This window comes from Elgaria multicarinata, chromosome 2 (genome assembly GCF_023053635.1).
Source record: "Elgaria multicarinata webbii isolate HBS135686 ecotype San Diego chromosome 2, rElgMul1.1.pri, whole genome shotgun sequence".
Lineage (NCBI taxonomy): Eukaryota > Metazoa > Chordata > Lepidosauria > Squamata > Anguidae > Elgaria > Elgaria multicarinata.
Window position 1 is genome coordinate 72,896,445 of NC_086172.1, and position 21,518 is coordinate 72,917,962.

At 40.3% G+C, this 21,518-nt stretch overlaps 2 protein-coding genes across 2 annotated transcripts in view; both read right to left on the minus strand.

The window, feature by feature from the left end:
• The window catches only part of BIN1 (bridging integrator 1), a 504,124-nt gene that overhangs the window by 253,865 nt on the left and 228,741 nt on the right, over nucleotides 1–21,518 (minus strand). The window lies entirely within an intron of this gene.
• The window catches only part of MAP3K2 (mitogen-activated protein kinase kinase kinase 2), a 41,964-nt gene that overhangs the window by 6,799 nt on the left and 13,647 nt on the right, over nucleotides 1–21,518 (minus strand). Inside the window, exons 4-16 of the mRNA XM_063116703.1 lie at nucleotides 21,251–21,291; nucleotides 19,399–19,498; nucleotides 16,755–16,868; nucleotides 14,748–14,835; nucleotides 11,516–11,646; nucleotides 10,522–10,601; nucleotides 10,344–10,411; nucleotides 8,186–8,266; nucleotides 5,789–5,995; nucleotides 4,370–4,518; nucleotides 4,042–4,173; nucleotides 2,822–2,951; nucleotides 1,558–1,735 (exon numbers count right to left, since the gene is read on the minus strand). Coding sequence (XP_062972773.1) covers nucleotides 1,558–1,735; nucleotides 2,822–2,951; nucleotides 4,042–4,173; nucleotides 4,370–4,518; nucleotides 5,789–5,995; nucleotides 8,186–8,266; nucleotides 10,344–10,411; nucleotides 10,522–10,601; nucleotides 11,516–11,646; nucleotides 14,748–14,835; nucleotides 16,755–16,868; nucleotides 19,399–19,498; nucleotides 21,251–21,291 — 1,499 coding nt within the window. The remainder of the gene's footprint in view (nucleotides 1–1,557; nucleotides 1,736–2,821; nucleotides 2,952–4,041; nucleotides 4,174–4,369; nucleotides 4,519–5,788; nucleotides 5,996–8,185; nucleotides 8,267–10,343; nucleotides 10,412–10,521; nucleotides 10,602–11,515; nucleotides 11,647–14,747; nucleotides 14,836–16,754; nucleotides 16,869–19,398; nucleotides 19,499–21,250; nucleotides 21,292–21,518) is intronic.

Consider the following 21,518-nt stretch of genomic DNA (forward strand, 5'->3'; position numbering starts at 1 on the left):
CACTAATCCTTTGTGATTTAAAACAGGTAAACATTTAAAACTGGCCACTCCAGCTTGTGTGTTTTGGCTTCTTCTAAAATTCCAAGCAGAGCAAAATCTTTTACAACTAGACATGCTTAATAATATGCTGAGAACCCAAATTAGTATTATTTATTCAGAACATTAAGGCAACTCAACATTAGGAATGTATGAGTATTCCATTTGGGTGTTTATGTGAAAACTCAAAGCTATTTTTCCAGTTAGACTCTGGCAGATTTCCCCCCCCCCCACTTTGACATTGACTCGATCTGTAGTGAATTGATCCAATAAACAGATTCTTTGTGTGTGTGTTTTTAATGGTGGCAATTTGTGCAAATGAGATTTTTTGGGGAGTTAATCTTGAAATTGCGCAAAGCCGCCCTACTGTTTCCCATCTTCCACAAGCGTGCAACAGTGCAGATTCAGCTGTCAGATATGTGGTCTTGCCTTGTCAATTTCCCTGTATGTTTCATATAACAACAGGAGTACCAAAGCGGAGTTGGTAACATACAAGGAAACTGACAAAGCAAGACTGTGTATAGCCTAATTTCCCCACTGTTGTGAAAGATGGGGGTGAGGGGGGATACTAAGACAAAGGAGGAACCCATCTGCACAATTCAGGAGGACAGAAAAAAACCCCAAAAAATGTGAATGAAGTAAGTGGACCAAAGGGGAGAGGACAGTATCTCCCACTTGGCAAAGTAATAATCTCACTATTAAATGTTGAACTGACACTTGTCAGTGTTCTCCCTTTCAATACTTCTCCAGGACTCCAGCAAGTCCAGAAAGGGCAGTTTTTGGACTTCCCACCTTTTTGCAACTCCTTCTTGGAGCAGTTACTGCTGTTGTGCAAATTTCCTCTCCGTTTACTTCCCAGCCTCTCAATTTGCACGAATTTCCTCTCCATTTACATCCCAGCCTCAAATTTTGTGCAAAATTCTCTCTCTCTTTTTTTTTTGCCGGGGCAGGGGATGTATTTGCATGGATAAGCGGATGATAGAATGTAAGACACCTGACAATTCATGAAACACAGAAGAATGGATTTAACACAATCTGTACACTCCTAATTTAGACTGTGCTACTTCATACTGCAGTTGGAGGCTCTCATGACTGAATATTGCTCCACAGTAGGGGAAAAATACCTCTACCTGAAGAAGGATTATAACCAAGCTTTATCCCTGACATGTTAACTTTCTATCTAAAGGGATTTCGTTTGTAGAGAAAAGGAATCTGAGCCCCCACCTGCAGCGTATTCACAGGCTTACCCAAGCCTGGCTTTTACGTCTGATGTTTTCATGGATCATTGAACTATATCATAAAGAATCTATCTTCTCCATCAGAATTGTTTCACAAAACTGAACAGATATGGCCAGTAATATTGTTCTGCTTATTAATGCCATGTTATAACTGACTGATCCAAATGTATGAACCGAGCATCTTGATCATACACATAAAAGAAACACACAGTAGAATGGGCTGCAATAAGAGTTATGTAACCCTTATGTAAAATGTTTTTTCAGTACAGTAACATAGACATACCAAATATCTGCTTTTCTCCCATAACCTTCTCCACTAATAACTTCTGGACTCATCCAGTATGGAGTTCCTGTGGCAGACTTCATTCCTGTACCAGACAGGCAAATTGTTTGAAGCCGCTTGCTGGCACCAAAATCTCCCAACTTAACATTGCCTGCAGAGTCCCGGAGAATATTTGCTCCTGAAAAATATATGAAGAAATGACATGGTATATATTTGACAGGCAACTGTCCCTACCCAGGTTTAATAAGAGCAGTTTGTATGTAGTCCCATGGAGGCAGCAGAATCTTACGAGAAGATGCATGGATATTTCCATGCATGTGTACAATTTCATTCTTTGATTTAGTGGGCCTTGTTTCCAAGAAAATACATTAGGTACTGAGAACAATACAGATTTACTGGACCAAGATCCAGTGAATGTCTTAAGTTTCCACTCACATACACAAGCCAAACCAGAGGAAACTGGATGAAAAAGAGAGATTTAAGATCAATAAAGTTCCTATCATTTGACTTGTAAAACTACGATAGTGGTGTATGTGTGTGTGCTGTTCCGTTTTTCAAGACAAAATACATTTCCAAAATACATCAGGCGAGAGTCACTGGCTGTTCTGTATGCCTGGTGTTGTCTACAGGTAAAGACAATGAGCCAAATTTCACCCCAACCATGCAGGCCCTGCATGATGGCCTTGGGCAAGCCACTATTCTAGCACTGTCCTACTTTAGCTTAGTAATGTGTAAAACATTCCTGTAATTTACGTGGAGCTCTTTAAACACATAGAAAAGCCCTGTATAAATACAAATTATTATTATTTACACTTTTAGTGGGACAATTCTCCCCTAACCCAGCTCTGTTTTTTACACTCTTCTGTGACAAAATTTCTAGCATTGGAAAATAAATCATAATGGATAAAGGGAAAGGAACCACCTATTATCACTGTAATTAAATAATGCTGTTTAGTGATTTGCTCCCACAGCCTTGGAGATGTTTCACGACTTTTTGAAAAGCAATAGGAATGACGGTCTATTCATTTCCTAGCCATCTCACTTAAAACAAAATCTTTTGCTTCTCACCTTGAAACACGACCAACTACCAACATGATTTTTTTTAATGTTAGGAAGAGTCTAGATAAAACATTGATGTTTTCAATGGTTTTATCATGAAAATTTGAGTCATCACTTCCCTTTATTTAGTTTTATAAAAAGCAAAATACCACATTACTTATCTGCAATTCAGCAAACAGACCCCCAACAATTCCCCATTTTTTACCTTTAATATCTCTATGTACAATCATGTTACTGTGCAAATAGTGAACTCCTTCCAAAATCTGCCTGGTGTACTTCCGGGTCACATTCTCTGTGAGTGCGCCATATGCCTTCAATTGATCTTTAATTGAGCCCTACAGGCAAAGAAAGAATGAAATGCCATAGCACCATGTTTTAACAGTAGAATGGTTATTCTAGAAGAGGATTATATGAAAAATGCTGCATTTAATCTCTTTATCTTTAATTTCAGTGGTTTTAAACTTCTACTGCTCAAAGAGGAGATTTGTGTTTAAACTTTTAAAAATTCCTAAAAATCAAGGCATGAACGGATCTGATTCAAACTTGGCATGGCTAAATCCCTTCTTAAGAGCTATCATGTTACCAAGTTTCATCTCTTTATCCTTAAAAATGAGGGAGATGTAAGCATTCTGGTTAATTTTTTTAATTTGAAAAGCGAGTTCAACACATAACACTAGCTTTGATTTTATATTGGATGTCAACATGGTGCAATATCCTGGCTCATGCCAGGTTGGATGTTAGCTGTATAATATTTGGTCATCCGTTACACAAAGCCATGAAATTCATTAAAACAAAAACCTAAACAACGTTTACTAAACAACGTTAAGGCTCTACAGTTTTCAACCAAGCACCAAATGCAGGGAAATTGGGAGTTAAGGCTCACAAGCCTTAACACCACATCCTCCCTAAGGAGGCAGAAAGTACAAGTGAAATTCTCATTCTCCCAAAGCAGATAAACCATGAGGACAGGATGGAAAAGAAATAATAAAGTATACAAAAGCAGTTATTCCAACACTCTATAAGCAAATCTAAACTGCGGAATTAAGAAGCTAAAATCTCAAATGCCTGGGAGAAAAGAAATGTCTTTGCTTGGCACCAATAAGATAACAGTGTGGGGGCCAGGGAAGCCTCCTGAGGAGGGTGTTTCATAAGCAGAGTGCCACAACTGAAAAGGCCCACCTAACTTCATTCAGCAAGAGCACCTAGAAGAGGGCCTCTGAAGATGACCTAAGGATCCAAGCATATACATATTTAAGTATACTTTCCTTTGGGTTCTAAGGAAATGGGTGCACAAAAATACACATTAAAGGAGAAATGCCCAAACATGAGTACACCAAAATGCATATGCTTGGAGAAATGCATACAAAAGCGTACACAAATTTTCATGCAGACTTTCTTTTGAGACAGATTACTGCTTTGGCTTACCCCTGGCATATATTCCATAAATATAGAGAGAGTTCTTTCAGGAGGGTCCCTCAAGCAGCCATAATACTGAACAATTCTTTCATGTAGCAGGTTTTTCAGCAACTGAATCTCACATTCAAGTGCATTTACCTCCTGAAAAGCAAGTGCAACGTATTAAAAACTTGTAAGAGTTTGACACACATAACTTTCAGCATTAATTCATATGAAAATGCATGATGTACACACACAAGCAAGAATAAACCTCAGACAGTATGAGATGAGATTCATTAGCTGTAGACCAACCAAAGATGGTGGCGCATTTATGAATAAGCATTTCCATTTCTCTTACCTTACTAGTCTCTGGGCTGTCAGGATCAAACTGAACTTGTTTAACAGCAAGCTCTCGTCCAGTGTCTGCATCATAGCACAGATAAACTCTACCAAATGCACCCTGGCCCAGCGGTTTACCAAGTACCCAATTAGTTGGAGCTCGCGGAGCTGAAAACAATGTCAAAAGTTTTATACATAATATTATTCAAGGAGAAAGATTAAAAAACCAAGTCTTTCAGGTAAGCAGCAAAGACCTATCCCAGTGTCAATCAGTAGTAATTATCAAGACACCAAACAACAAGCCAATCTAAACTAACTTTGTATTGCTCACTTTAATACAACAAAGGGCACAATCCTATGCATGCTTAGACAGGAAAAAAGTCTTACAGCTCTTAAAACCCCAGCATGTATAGGATTGCACTCTAAACAAGCTTAGAATGAAAGTGTTCCAGTGTAGCTTGTATGCAATCTAAGTAGCAACTCCTAATAAAGCTAGGTGCGTTCAGTGTAACAATTAAGGTTGCTCAGTCACACACAAATGTATTCCCCTTAGCCAAGTGTTAGGAAAGTTTTTAGTTACAATACAGTTTTCCTCAGCTGCGATGTACTGAAATATGACCTCTTAATATAGGGATGGGGGATGTGTGGCTTTCTAGATGTTGGACTGCTGCTTTATTATGATTTTATTAGAATGTAAGCCTATGCGGCAGGGTCTTGCTATTTATTGTTTTACTCTGTACAGCACCATGTACATTGATGGTGCTATATAAATAAATAAATAACAATAATAATAATAATAATAATAATAATAATAATAATACTGGCCACATTGGCTTGGGAGGATGGGAGTTGGAGTCCAACATCATCTAGAGGGCCACACATTCCCCACCACTTTCTTAAGGTGGGGGAATAGTACGTCTCTTTAAATTTCCCATTCTTCCACAAAACTTCCCAGTCATCTAAAAGTACCTATGTGCTTTTGATTTTTCTCTAGGGCTGCGCCTACACCAACTGTCTTTCCTGGAACTAGTCACAGCAGATCCTGTGAAATGTCATTTTGGGTGGTGGCATTTTTCAAGACTCCACTTACACGTGAATGAAGTCTTCCCCATATTCTCTATATCTGTCTGTCCCAATTATCACAAAGAACATAGTCTCCCACAAGCTTGCTATTTGAAACAGCAAGGTGGAACCTTCCTCTCCGAGTGGTTCTACTCACAAGCACCACTGCTTGACAAAAGCAAATAGGGTGCTTACTTGCAAGTCATTCTTTTGCATCTAATGTGTGAAGAGTAACACATGAATATATTGGGACAAAGAGACTCAAACTGGCCAAAAAAATATTCAAGGGTGCAGACACAGCATAGGCATCTCAACAGCTGACTAATCAGTTCAGATGAGCTGTCACATGACATTATACACATTTTTTTCCCCTTACAGCGGCTAGGTGGGCTGATATCCATTACTGTCAATGTAGGATTGTCTATGTCACTGCCTCTTCTCCGCATTCGTCCATCTTCATATTCTGGAGTGAAAACGCTGCTCCCACTGCTCGTACTCAATGAATGATCAGTTGGGCTGAAGCTAACTGGAGACCGTAAGCTGTTTCCCTGGGTCCTTCTAACCCTTGGAAAAGTTTTACGACCTGCAGAAATGAGCAAAGAAATCTGACAATACAGTACCACGAAACTCAGCCTTTGGTTGTACATTCCACTGGATGCAAATGACAACAACAGGATATTGGATAGATCTGGAGCCATATTGCAAACCTCAGTGGCGATCATAACTTCCGCCCATTCCCTACATCTCACTGAAAAGCTGATCCAGAGGTTTAGGAAACCCTGCACAGCAGCACAGGAGGGCTGCAGGGGAAAATCAGCAAAAATCGCCTCCCACTTCCTCAGGCAGGAGTCGCAAATGGAACAAAAGAGAGGGAAAAGAACACCACCGAACCAAGGGTGGGTGGGGAGAGCCAAGCTCTGGTGCTATGAAACAATCTTTAATCTTCAGTGATTTCCTCAATCTGCTCTATGCTTTTCGGAAATAATAAATAGTAAAATAAATTTTACATGAAGCTCCTGCTCACCAGGAGCTTCATGTAAAATAAGTATAACTACAAATTAGACAAACAACAACTTAAAGATAAAACATTAAACAGTTTAAGGTTAAATGCTTAACAACACCCATATCAGATGAATGACCTTTTTAAAATCCTTTGCTAACATCAAACATTAGAACTAAACACTTGCCGGAAAACACAAAGAATGAACTCATCTGAGGAAAAAAGCACTTGACTGTGATTTCACAAACCTTAACACAATGTAAAAACAATAAAACCTAAATGCAAAAGAAAACAGTTCTTGGCTTGCTGGACGTCCCCTCCAAGCTCCGTAGTATCTCAAAACACTCTCCTCCTTCTCCCAAGGTCAGTTGGGAGCAATTTAAGTTAATCCATAAACAGCCAGCAGGCTTAATAGTCTTGTGTCAGATTGATCCTGTCAACACTTAGCTGTAACCACACAGCATTATCACTTGAAGTGTCATTTTATATTATTTCCATTATGTTTTACTATAAGTTTTGGGGGGAGTTTTCTTGGGAAGACTCAACTTTTCTACTGCTCCCAACGCTGCAAACTTATTTTAGATTTGCTTCATAGAGGTCAGATCCAGAGAATTGTTCAATCCCTTGGGTTCCAGGCTTTTTAAGCAAATAATCCAGAACAGTTCTCTTTTACTGAGTAATGCCTCGCCCCCTTACTTTTTCTATTGCCCCAAACACTAAGGATTCTGACCCATGGGTGGTGTTCAGCGTTTAATTTTAAACTGTTTAATGTTTTTCGTTTAAATTGTTGCTTGTCTAATTTGTAGTTATACTTGTTTTATATGTAGCTTCTGATGAAGGATGTGTTTCCGAAACGCATACAGCAGATTGAAGATTAAAGGAAAAGAGTTTGGCTCTCTTTTCCCCCCCAGGAGTCACAAGTGGCCTTCCATCCATGGAGTTCAATCCATAATAATTACGTCTTGGAAGCCTACATTATATATATTCCCTCTCTCTCTCCCTCTCTCTCCCTCCCTCCCTCGTTTCACTGGTGGAAGAATCCACTGCATCAAAGACCCTTCCCAAAGCAGATGGACACCCTGCTGATTTCGAAAGGGCTTTCCTCCAAGAGCACATACAATTACAGCATTTATATTTAATACTGACTGGGTTCACATGACCGTTGGGCTAAAAGAAGTCACTGTGGCTTCTCCCCGACCCCACTAGATGTTTACATTACCCATGCTGCAGAGCGGTTTGGCGGGTCATCCAAACCTGGGATGCGGCATAGTGGGGTTTCATACACACCCGACAACACACAACATGCAGAAGGGGCTATAAGGTAGGTACAAATCCACTCCTGCTGTGCCACATGCTGGGTTTAGATGACACACTAAACTGCACTTCAGCACAGGTAATTATGTAAATAACCAGCACACGCATGGGGAAGGGGTGGGGGGAAACAACGATGGCCTTATTTACCCCTGCGATTGTGCGAACCCGGCCACTATGTTTAGGTTTTGTTTTTAAATTCATCCATTTCTGCCTACAAGGCAATCCTAAAAGCTCATGTTACTAAACCCATCACACATGGTAGAGAATACACCACTTGGATCAAGAATTAAGAAACATTACATTTCCAATCTGGAAAAGAGGCTAGGCTAGGGGAAAATATATATATTTCAAACTTAACACAATGGAAAATTAAAGCTGTATGCCTTGTTTGAAGGTAATATACATTATGGTTTTCAACAAGAAGCATTCATCAAAAGTGTTAAAAGGCCCACAACTCACCATCATTGTAGTCTTGATGATGGTATGAAATATGATATCTTCGAGGATAAGTTCCACCTTTACCAAAGGGGAGATCATAATCTGAAGAAAAAAATACATCATTTTTTCCCATTAAGCTGTGTTAGGTTTTTCTGGTAAAAACATTGACTGAGCTAGTCAAGACTGTGTATAAGGCTTAAGTGCTACTTCATGTATTACCTCCAATTTCAAATCTGAAAAGAGTGCACAACTTGCAACACACAAAGGGCAGCATGTGTGTCTTTTTCATCCATTCTTGATGTATGGACTTGGGACAAAACAAGCATTCATGTTGCTTTTCATATATTGCACTCGTACGTATTTTAATATATCTTTGGGTTCTAAAAAACAGACTTTCACTTCCATGTTGTGTTCTGATATCTTTGCTACTAGGAGTAATTCTAATTTAGGGTGAAATCTAGACAGAAATAGCTCCTACAATATACTGGGATGGTTTGCGTGCTGTCCTGATAAGATATGCTGAAAACAAGCTATGGTGGGTTGGTTAACCGCTCGCAAAGCCAAGTTACTGCCAACAGATGATCAGGTGCTTGCTGGCTTGCCATGGTTTGTTTCCCCCTTCATCCTCCCATCCCCTGGACCTTTGCAGCACAACTCATCTATACTCTGGCTGTAATGAAATTCCCCTTCAACCTTTCTTGCCCTGTGAAGCGCCTGCATTGACACATATCTGCCATATCTTCAGGAGGGGGAGGCTTATCATATTTTTTTGAATAAGGTGGCTAAGGGCTTTATTTTTTTAACACTTTAAAAAAGCGCCTTCCTTGAAGTCAAAGACAAGCAATGTTCCTCTTCCTAGCACAGTTATGGATGTATGTGTGATTGACTTACCTTTCGCTAAGTGTGCATGCCCCAATTCATGACCATGGTGATTCAGGATTGGGGGGGGGGGGATTTAAACTTTTCCCATTCCTGTTTTCATGCCAAAATCTCACCCTGCCATGGGAGAAGGGTTTTTGAAAAAATAAAATTGAGACTTTTTTAAAAACCATCCTATGGGGGGGGCAGATTTTGTCCTGAAAACAGGAGGAGGGAAATCTTACATCCCCTCATCCCAAATCACTTAACCACAGGTAAATCAATCGTGTAAACACACGTCGACTCACAAGGGGATAAAACCGGTTGCTGTCAAATGAAGCACGGAGCTGTTGGAGGGGAGGGGAGCACTTCAAGGAGTAGTCAGGCTTTTTTTGCTGCTCTTGCAGGGTTTCTCTGTACCCCTTTCAAAACAGCCATGCAGAACCCATGCTGCTGGGTTCGCACATTGCAGTAAGCCACCCTGAGAACAAGGTGCCTTTATGGGTAAAGTGCTACTGGATTAAAAATCATCAAGTTCAATTGCCATGGTCTAATGCAGGTGTGGACTGCACCCGTGCCTGGGCTGCAGAAATCTGGTGGTGTGACAGCAAGAAAGGGCTAGTTTTTCTTTTTGCTATGTCACTGCTTGTTTTCCTTCAAGCAAGTATAGAGCAGCCCCTTGTTGCTGCTGTGCCATGAATTTCAGCAGAAATTGTAGTGGAGACATTGGGGGCCACAGAAGAAGAGAAAAGCCAGGGGCGTGTGTGCATATGGCTTACAAGTTGCTTGCCCCTGGTCTAATGTCATGATATGGTGCTATTAAATCCCAGCTTAGCACTGAACAATAGTTAACTGAGATAAGCACCTGGAAGGTTAGAAACACTTTTATGGCTTCACATTTTGAATCAATGAAAGCCAAAGTATCTTTGGGGACCTGTCAAATTAACTGTTCATGTGTAAAAGTAAATCAGGACTTCTGGAATTCTAAAATTAATTCCCTTTGTTCTGTTTACATTTGATCTGATACTAACGAAAGAGCAATGATGATGATTCCCTTCACTGAAGTATTTGGAAGTTATAGTTACATGTATCATTTCTGATTGATATACAGATTTATCAGTCTTCCAAAAAATCTGTATTAATTTTTTTAATGATCATATATGGCTGTATTCTTTTTGTACTTTTGTCATTACTACAGCCTTTGAATAAGACAAATAAAATCCTACTACATTAAATTTAATGCATGCATCCAGAGACACATTAAAGTTACAACAAAGAGTTTTCAACAACATAAAAAACTGCGCCCATTTATTTTACCTACCAGAGAATTCTTGGTGGTTATCTGGATAGCTCTGTGCTCTTGGCATCCGGGATTTGGGACAGTTGTCTCTAGAAGCACAAAACATTGGACTATTACAGACTTGTGTAAAGAGCCATCTGAACGCAATTGGATTCTGTGACTAACGGTTTTAAAGAACACAGCAGAAAGATGTTCCTACCCATCTAAAGGGCTGTCGAGTGAAGGGCAGCTTCCAGAGCCAGAGTTTTCAGGGCTACTCAGTGATAATGGATCCAGCATCTGGAAGAAAGTAGAAGAGACTGAATTAAACACCACAGAACTGACGGTGGTCCTTGGAGGATATTGTTCGGCCACATGGATTCTCCAGCATGAGGTTCCTGGTCGATTTTGACCCTCAAGCTATTTCACATCTACATGAAACCATTATGTAGGATCATCAGGAGTTTTGGAGTGCGGTGCTATCAGTATGCTGATGACATGCAGCTTTATTTCTCCTTTTCATCCTCATCAGGTGAGACTGTGGATGTGCTAAATCAATGCCTTGTTGTGACAATGGACTAGATAACTAATAACCTGAAGCTCAATCCAGACAAGTTTGAGATGCTGATGGTGGATGGTACTTCTGACCAAATGGAGGGTGCTCAATCTTAAGGAACAGCACTGGCTGTTGGTCCATTTTAAACCCCAATTCAGTGTTGGAGCTAGAGATGGGGTAGCTCTCCAAAGCTCACCTTGGATTAATTTGTAAATTATTCCAGATCTTCAGTGTTTTTGGGAAAACCTCAGATCATTTCTACAAGCCAATCAGAAAGCTCACAAAAATACCCATCGCCAACAGTCCTCTCACCCAATTGCAGGGTAAACTGCAATTACCCTGCAGTTGGCAGAGAGGACAGGAACAGGGCCGTACATGGAGAGAAGAGAGTTTTCCACCCTTCCCTCCCTCCTTTTCTAACCCACAACACACTGGCTAACAATGCACAAAGCCCTGTGACCCACAGGAAATGCAGTTCTCCTGAGGGTAGCCCTTGGTAGAACTACATCTTCTATTACCTCCTGGCCTTTGTGCCATGACTTGCTGGTTACCCAGTGTGTCGTGGTGATGGAGAAGGAAGGTGGCAAAAGATATTAAGCAGTAAAACCTGCATGCAGAACCACCTTTTACCAAAGGCAGAAGCAAAGAACATGCTTACTGGATCTATGATTTCTGGAATGAATTCGCCCTCGCTGTTGATACTGGTGAATGAGCCATTCTGTGCCACTTCGTGCAGCTCATCTGGAATGTATCCTGGAGGAGGAGAGCTTCTGTCCTGAGTATAATAACCTGTTGATTTGTAAAAGTATGTGAGGTTATAAATATCTTTTACCACAAAGAATCACCTATCTGCTTGGTTTTAAAATTAAAGAATGTGATATTTCTTTGAACTTCTTCATAATGGGGCTGTTCATATGACATGACAGTCCACTGTGGGTTATGTAGCATGTGTGGCCACTATTCTGAGTATGCAACTTTGGCTCATGCATTGTTGTGTTGTGAAAACCCAGTGGGTGGGTGTTTTGCGATGGTTAAACCATCCATCACCATCACATAGCCCATCACCCACTCTTGCTGGGTTTGCATGACACCACAACCACCAAACATGGAGGTTAGATATGCAACATGATGCCTGCGGCTACTACAACTTGTTGTAGAGACATGATTAAAGCGTGCAGACTGTGTGGATCACAAAACTGCTGGGAAGCAACACTGAAGACTAGCAGAATATACATATCTCCAAGCTGCATGAAAGAATTCTCAAACTTTTCAGAGGTGATAGTGAAGCTTTGAGAAGTACTTATTGATCTATGACATACATGGTGACAGAGTGAGAAGATTACAAAGAAGATGTGCTAGCATTCATTAAAGTTGCAACACCAATTAGGAAGTAGCTGAGTGTACCGAAACTTAATGAGCAGTTGAAATGAAATGTCAAATTAAAACTGTATTCCACACACAGTTTGCCATGAATATTATTCTTTATGGGAAACGACAGCATCATCAACCAGCTCTTGTTAAAGTTGCATACACACATTGGAAGCTTCATCTGTGCCAATGTGCAAATCTTATTTTGAGGAAGAAATGTTTATTTGTCTGATGAAGTTATGTAAAGGAATCACAGATGGTCTGAAGAAAGAAGAGCAAGGGGGAAAATAGCACAGTTCCTGATAGAAATGTCAAAAAAACAAACAAAACAATTCTATTGAAATCTTCAAGTATATGTGTGTGTGTGTGTGTGTACACACACACACTGACAAAATGTGTTATATTATTTGTCATTATATCCTAATGTAAAGGCTGCAATTTATATGGACTTTTAATACCTTTATTGAGAAAATGGTTCTCCTACAACTCCAATGATTTACTTGAATAAACATTTTTCATTATCATCATTATATTAATACAGTTTGAAAGTAATCAGGTATTATGTAGCTGGCTTGTCTATTTTACTGTGTTTATCAAAACATGTTTCCTGCTTCCATTTTATTCCAAACATATATTATAGTAGTTCACAAAATGATGCCTCAAGTTACAAGGCTTACGGATGTCTCCACATCAGAAGATATATAAGTTCTGCACAAAAAGGGAACAATCTGATCACAATTTGCATCATTATTGGTGACCACCTCAACTATCGGGCCTGTCCTCATGCTTGTTGGCTTTGAGGTGTATGCAGAAGCAGGCAGGATTGAAGGAGGTTGCAAACAGAGCTAGGAAAAAGCTGGGGAATGTGCAGATTCATAGAGAAATACTCATACAGCATGCAGAAACAGAGGCCACAACAGCTGATGTACATGTTTAAAAGGCATGAATGTTAAGCAGCTTGAAACCCATTCCTTGACTGCATTGAGTCAACTCTGAGGCAAGCATTTGGCAAATCTGCTACAGAACTATAAAACATTCAAGCAACAGAGGCCTCACACTAACAAACAAGAACAATCAAGCCATGTAAAACAAGGAAGGATATAATCAAGCACTGAGTACAAAACAACCACTTCCGACAACTTAAAGTACGATCTTTGACAGGTTTCATCCGACAGACAAAAGACCAAGACTCTGGGAACTTCTCTAGACAGGTCTTCCTACACACAGCTACACACATAAACAAGCGTCTATGACTTTTGGCTGGCCTTGCTGGCCAAGTTCATCCCTCTGCCAGCAGCTCCACTGAACAGCAAAGAAATCTACCCAAACTTTTCTTGCTGGAAAGGCAGGAGAGGAACATTCCAATCACAGCCAATGCTCAGCTAAGAGCCTCAGAGTCCGTCTGCCCAGCAGCAGCTGCAGGATCCTCCTTCCCCACTGATCTCTCCCCCCTGGGAAAGGAAAGCCAAGAGCATGCAAGCGACAGCTGCTGCTCAGTGGCGGTGCTCACAGCTGCCCCACCAAACAGTGACTGCAAGGTCTTCTCTCTCGCAGAGGGGAGGAGCATGCTTCCAAAGCTCCAACTTTCCTCCTAAACTTAGATCCGGAATGGGGGTGGGGAGAAGCGACTGACATCAAGCCGCCGGGACAATCTCTACCTATTGACCCAGTTCAGTGTCAGGAGGGAGGCTTTCAGCTAGTCACGTTCATTAGAGGCTAATGCCACACTCATCATGGTGGGTGTAACTGTTACATATATTATCACTTTAAATGTGATACATTATCCCAATATTATCACTTTAAACGTAAGAGTTGTTTTCTCATACGCCTGTTGCTTAAAACCTAGATGCAGGAAGTATCCCAAAAACTTTCCGATATGTACTTCATCTTTTCTACCTCCCACACACAAAAGCGAGAGAGAAGCCTCTGTTGCTTGAATGTTCTGTAGTTCTACCTTTAATTGGGTGATTATTTATATCTCACCTTTGCACCAAGTACCTCAGGTTCATGGTTCTTTTCCCTCCCATTTTATCCTCACAGCAAACCCATTAAGTACGTATAGGAGTGGTATATAAATTATTATGGGAGTGTCTCCCATATTTATTTAATATACCATTTATTTAGTATACCTAAAGGTCATCATCAGAGAGGGTTTTGAGGGACCCCTGCCAAATGAAATGAACAGGTGGGTACAAGAGAGAGGGCCTTTTTAGTGATGGTGCCCCATCTGTGGAATGCCCTTCCCAGAGATGTTTGCATGGTGCTACAATATGGTATTTCCACCACCAGATGAATAGCTTTTAATTTCCCCAGGCATTTTAGGAACTTTTTAGTGCTTTTAGTTCTTTGCACTGTTCGACCCGCTGATTTTACTTTTGGCTTTATCACATGCTACTGCTTTTTTAAAATCAAACTTGTGTTATTGTTTTATTGTTACTTTGTGTTTTACTTTTATTCTGTAGACTACCCAGAGAAATTCAGTTACTGAACAGTTTAAAAGGTCATAAACAAACAAACATTACCTATAACAGAAAGCCTGTTTTTCTTTTCCGTCACTCTGAAAACAGTATTATCTAAATCTTCCAGTGATGACAGAGGCTCCACATTACTCTGGAGATGAAAGTATAAAGATGATTATTTATTCCTAAAAAAGAATAAAAAATCTCCACTCTTATAAAAATGTTCAAATTACAAAGGCATAAAAGAAATATGATGTTTAAACTGTGTAGAGTACTTCAGAACTGTGAAAAAGACTTCGGTCAATAAAACACATTACCCTTTTGACTTATAGGAGAAAAGCTCCACATTTCTCTCACACAGTGATAGTAGCCAGTAGTAATAAATGAAAAATAGCTGATATCACATTTTTTAGCATCCTCTAAGCCAGGAGTGGGGAACCTCTTTCAGCCCAAGGGTGAAATTCAATTTCAGAGGAGCTCTTGGGGGCTACATTCCAGGCCGGAGGCAAAAGGGATGAGATCAAAAAGTACAAAAAATACCAGCATATTGTTGCTTAAAGCTTTTACTGCCAGTAGCTAATCATTAAGAGAGGCAGTTCAACCTTTTAGAGTGGCGAAAAGACGGCTGAAGAACTGCACCCAATGATGGTTGGCTGGAGAAAGTGGCCGGGGCTGGAGGAAGGCAGCGTGGGATTAGGGCTACGGGCTGTCAGGATTGAAACGAGGGCTCCTACAGTTTCTGATAACTCCGATTTGGATTCAGAGCTAGACTTAGAACGCTTAGACTAGAGAATGGGGGAAGAAACTGCCTGAGAGTCTCCAGGAGTTGGGGAAGAATCTTCCAAAGGCCTTGACAGCCAGTTGGCCCAGGCCAAGACACCATCTTTCCCCCTCCCCACCATGGGAAACCTAGTCCATTCCGAGGAGGAGGAGGAGGAGTGTGCCCTGGGTTAGGCAAGGGCCACACTGTCAGTCTAAGCGGGAAGAGTTAGGGAGTGGCTTGTGATGCTCTGCCAGAACAGGTTCTCACAGGAGCATATACAAAAAAGAGCCTCCCTAAATGCCTTTGGTGTTCACCGTAGCTACCTAACATCAATTGGGTGGGAACTTCTCTAACTTGCAAAAGCCTTCCCTAATTGAGAGTTTAGGATTAACTATTTAGGCCCTGGGTCAGTCTTTGAGAGCTTTCCCACACTGAGACTTTTTGACCCTTGTTTTTACCAGGGCTTCTGCTTCGGGATTCTTTGCGATAAGATGCGCCCTTTACTAGCTTCCCTCCCCCCCACATCCCGCACACTTTTATCCCCTTAACCTGCCAGATGTTTAATTAACAACAGCACCACCTAGTGGCTATATATAGAGCACCACATCCTCTTTTCATGTACAAGTCACTGCGTTATTTTTGTTAACTCGTTATTTCCGTTTCAAATTAAGTCGCAGAAATGCTTGGAAAACACAGGAGAAGTATTGGAGGTTGGAAATATCATGTAAAGGACCCACAAACTTCCATGAGTAACCAACTTCAATCGCAGGATAAATGCACCATATGGAGAAGCCCTGAGTTTCACTGAAGCTAGACTGTGGAAAAACCAATTATTGGCATAATAAAAGCCATGACATTGTGTAAAGGAGGGGCTATTGTTCTTGATACGGGCCTGAGAATCCCCAACCTTGCTTTAAGCTGTTCAGGGCTGTGTCTTTCCCACTGCCCTGATGAGGCAAATAACAGGAAGTAAAGCTTGCATCCTGTAAGGGTAGAAATGTGCTGTTCAATAATCCAGTGCTTGCTACAACAATTCAATCCCTATGCACACTCTAAGATGGAGAGGGGAGCAATTTTTGCTAATCCCCCCTTCCACCCACAGCACCACTCTCATGCTGTTCCAAAGCTTCTCCAACCCACCAGAGAAGCTTGTTATGGGACAAAGGGGGCTGAAGGGGAAAGAAGAAACTGGTGAAAAATGCTGCACTGTCCCCTTTCCTCCAGGACAAGCTGAACTCTATTGTGCACAAGAATGGATCCAATCCTGCATGTACAAAAATATACATTACATACACACATGCACACACCTGTGTGTTTCCATGGGCAACAAGCAATATCTTGAGGCTCTTCATGTGAACACTTCGATCAAGGAGCTCTACAGCTTTGTCCAAGTCATCCTGGGTAGCTAACGGGATCACCAACTACATGGGACAAACACATAGAGAGCATGGTCACAATATCCACAGTTGGTGTGTGAAGCTGAAGCATAACAGTTTTCCTGGGCTGAAGATTTAAACTGACCAGAGCAATACCTAAGTGACTTCCACGTTTGGCAGAACTTGGCTGGCAGCATGGTATAAAGAGGAAGGAGAGGGTGTTTGAGATGGATATGAGTATTTCAGTGAAGGGGCTAAGGAAGAACAGGAGCCAGAAGATACTGATACTGTGCAATGTGCTGAAATTTAATCCATTAGGGTGTCCCACTACACAACCTATCCCAGTTTCTAAGGCTCCCCCAGCCACAGGAAGTTTCTTTGCAATCAGATTATTTTTAAAAAAAAATTCAAGACCCTTAGGATGATAAGTTCTGCATAGGATATTAAACATTCAACATGAAAGACATAAAATTTTCTTCTGGGTATAAGTTACCCATAGATTCTCCCAAGAAATTTAGTAAATAAACAAAACCAGGTAAACCAGACATACATGCAGCAACATCATGTAATATGTTTTCAGAATTCTTCCATGCAACAGTATTAAAGCAGATTAGTAACCATATCTATTTCACATGGTGACTGCTTGAAGCCATCACTCTATTTTAATACTTTGTACAATAGCCCAGATTGTCTGCCTAGTGGCAAAGTATTACATATGGTGGTTTGCAGGCTTCAGAGCCAGCATCTACCATATGCATGAACAATTTCATACGTGAACTGGCCATTTATGCATACACAATTTTCTCTCTCTCTCAAAAGGGGTGGAAGGATCATGGTTATGCCTACTGTGCCACATCTACATGGTGGAAAATATGTGTCCTCCTGAGGGGCAGGCCTGCTCTCTGCTGTGCACAGGACCTAACTGACCAACCAAAGTCTGAACCAGCCCTATGTGTAGAAACTAGCCTATGGGAGGAAAGTTTACTTCCAATGAACTAATTATATCTGAATGCATCCTCCAAACCCAATTTTGCCCTATGATTTCCTCTGGCAAAATTGCACCTTGTTTTAATATTTTTAACATTCGGCTTCATATTTTTTGCTTCACGTGTTAACAGGCCTGGAAATGAGAAAGAACACAAGCCTTCAACATCACGTACAGCTGTTAACCATTTAAGTTATAATGTTGTTTGAGATGTCTCTCTGTTTGCAAAAATCGAAAACATGATTTTAGAAGTCAGGGAATTGTATTTAGAAGAGGTTTGAACTACTATTGAGATTTATTTATTTTTTGTACACAATATTCCATCTTATGGAACAAACGTCAGATTCAAACCAAGCAGCTAGCATCTTAAGTCTGGTAGCTAGAGTGGCCAGTAGTAAAATGGAGGAAGAAGAAGAAATCAGCAAGTAGATTCCATTGGCCTTCCCAGAACTGATAAAAGACAAGTGCTGTGTCTTTGGTGTCTGGTCCTGGCTAGTTGCAGTCAAGTAAGTTTTATCTGCTTAATCATGATGATGTTATTAGTGGAAGAACACTACTCTGATTTGTTTTTTACTGTTGTCTTGCTACAAAGACGTTGTTTCTTCACTTTCACACAGTGGCTGCATTTGCACATAACAGTAAGCCAAGATGCTGGTGAATCCTGGCTTACCATAATTGAGGTGCTCCTACTTGGTCCGTTCAATTGCAGCTAAACTAGTGAAAATAGAAAGCTTTACCAAGATGTCTGAATCTGTGATGGTGGTTTGCTGCACCCTTTACAAATCAAGATTGTAAACATGCTTTGTTCTTGATTTAGAAATCCTGGTTTGTTCAGATATCACAGTACATTTTTATTTCATGGTAGTATAACTGCTAGTGGCAGGAGCCAAGTGGGAGGGAAGGAGTGGAGACATGACAGAGGTGTATAAAATTATGCATGGTGTGTGGATAAAGTGGATAGGGGAAAAATTCTTCCCCTCTTTAGAACCCAAGGTCATCCTATGAAGCTGATTAGTGGGAGATTCAGGACAGATCGAAGTAGCTCTTCACACAGCACATAATTAAATTACAGAAGTCACTGATCTAGTGACAGCCACCAATTTGGATGGCTTTAAAAGGGGATTAGACAAATTTATGGAGAATAAGGCAATCAACGGTTTCTAGTCCTGATGGTTATATGCTACCTCCAGTATCAGAAGCAGTATAGCCTTGTGTACCAGTTGCTGGGGAACATGAGCAGGAGGATACTACTGCACTCATATCCTCCTTGTCGGTTTCCACAGGCAATTGTTTGGCCAACATGTGAACAAAATGCTGGACTAGAAGGATGTTTGGCCTGATCCAGCATGGTTCTTATGAGCAAACTGCTTGTGTGCACCAGCTCACAGCTCATTCAAAGTAAAATGTTTATTGAAAGTTATATCTCAGGAAGGAAGAGGATGATACTGTTATGAAAGCAAAAAGCCATGATGCACAAGGTAGATTGCAGCCTACTGGTGACTTTCAAAGTATGCCCAAATTATGTCTTAAGTATAAAATTTCAAGGTTATTAAATGTTCACCACAAACAGTCAAGGAATAGTTATTTTACCTCATTATTGCTGTAAAGCAAATTCATAGGCTGTCCAAAGGCAACTTTAGCTTTTAATGCAAGATCTTCTAGCTTGATAGGTCTGGGGAACTGTAGAATTCTGTAATACATAGTATGGCTTTGATGAGAAAAAAATCCACTGACATGAAAACAAGTGGTTATTTATTACAATGATGAAAGTTAAAATTTTGCTCATGAAATAGTGACATTGTATGGGTTGTAACCAATGGTTGTGTAAGCAGAAGGAAGGTCACACAACTGATCTTTCACTTCTCTTCCTTACTTGTTCAGAGAGTCAAGGGCCCTCTTGAACAGTGGGGGCTATGCCATACAGGGCTAGAGTGGAAGTGGGTAATTTCCTGAAATGAGGCAGAGGGTTTTTGTACCAGCAGGAGCATTACATGCAACCCTACATATGTTAAAAAATAAAAAAGGTGCATTACTAAAGAAAAAACTCAAAAAGAGCATCAAAAATGAAAAATCCTAAATATGAGAAAGTGAATCCTACTAGGCGTCTGATTGCTGCTGGATATTGCAGCATCTCAGCTGGGAACCAGGCTACTTGAAAGACCGCCTATTCCCATACGTGGCTGCCTGGTTCTTACGATCTTCTGGAGAGGCCTTTCCTTTCAGACCACTGGCTGCAGAAGCATGTTTGGCAGCTACCTTTTCATGGTTGCTCCCAGCAGTGAAACTCCCTCGCAAAGGAGGCTAGGTTTGCTCTCTCTCTCTCTCTGCTGTCCTTCAGTTGGCAAGCAAAGACTGCTCTATTCAAGAGGGCCTTTGGCCTGTTAAGTGGCTCTATTGGATTGAGTGCTGTTTAATACTATTTTTCTGTAATTATGCTTTTATTGTATATTACTATATTGTTTTAATCAATTTCAATTGTTTCTGTAAGTCGCCTTGAGTGCTATTTTTTGCTAGAAAGGTGAGGTACAAAGAAATAAACAAATATATTTCAGAGTATTGCTTCAACCCAGCTTCAATAATTCTTTTGTACAAAGCAGTAATCAAATAGCAGCTCATACATACAAGCTTAATAAGAGGTAAGTTAATAAGATAATTAGCTGCACAAGTAAGGTTTTGTCTGGCTTATATGAATTTTTTGTTGCTAGAAAACCATACTTAGAAGTGATCTATTTAAGATCTGCAGCATACCCCATATTAAGAAAAACTCTCCTTATTTTTGGTATTTCCACTCAACCAAGCGTTTGCTAAGTAATTAATTCTATGTGATAGCCAAATTATCTTGAGGATCTCTCTCAAATACATACTGTGCAATCATTTCAGGTGAAACCCTGAAGAACAGAACTGGCCTTTGTACATTTGTGCTCCCAAATAATCTGAAGTCAATCCTCGGCACAAGAAGAACAAAAGCTATCTCATTTTTGAGATTTGTTGTCTCTGAACCCTAGTAACTGACTCAAGAGATGGAACACCACTGACAACAGGTTCATGAAGACTTCCAAGCTCCACCCTCAAAATCTTCTTTGAGATTATTTGGGGAATGGTTGGATGGTGTGAGGACATTAGTGATTCTAGTTTACATTTATATTTAAAAGGGGGGAATAAAAAAAATGTATTAAGGTATATTGCTCCTCATACTGTTCTAGAAACACAGAACAGCAGCAAAAAAATCCCACCTGAAATTCTTCCATACATTTTAGCAGTTTACTTATATTACTGTTTTCTAAACATCAAAGTTGCTTGAGGATCTGTCTATTTCTTTCTCTCAAGACAAGTCACTACTCTATAAAGCTATAAAATATTCTGAATGGATTCTGGAGACTAAAAAATTGTTCAAGTCAAGTCATGAACTAGCAGCTGAAATACTAGAATGGATTATGTTTACCTTTTTTCTCCCCGATGTTCAAATTTGACTCGGATGTCATTCTATGAGAAAATTACACACACATATCAAAAAATCAGAATCGTAATAAATTTCTTAACTAGAGTTTGAAAGCATTCCTCCTGAGATTATAGAGGGTCAACAAATATTCCCAGATATTTGAAGCGACATTCTTTGGCAATGGAAAAAAATAGGAAGTGGGAATTTGGGAAATGCCTTACCCTAGTACACAGCACACATCTGTTTAAGATCTGTTCTGCAACACTATATC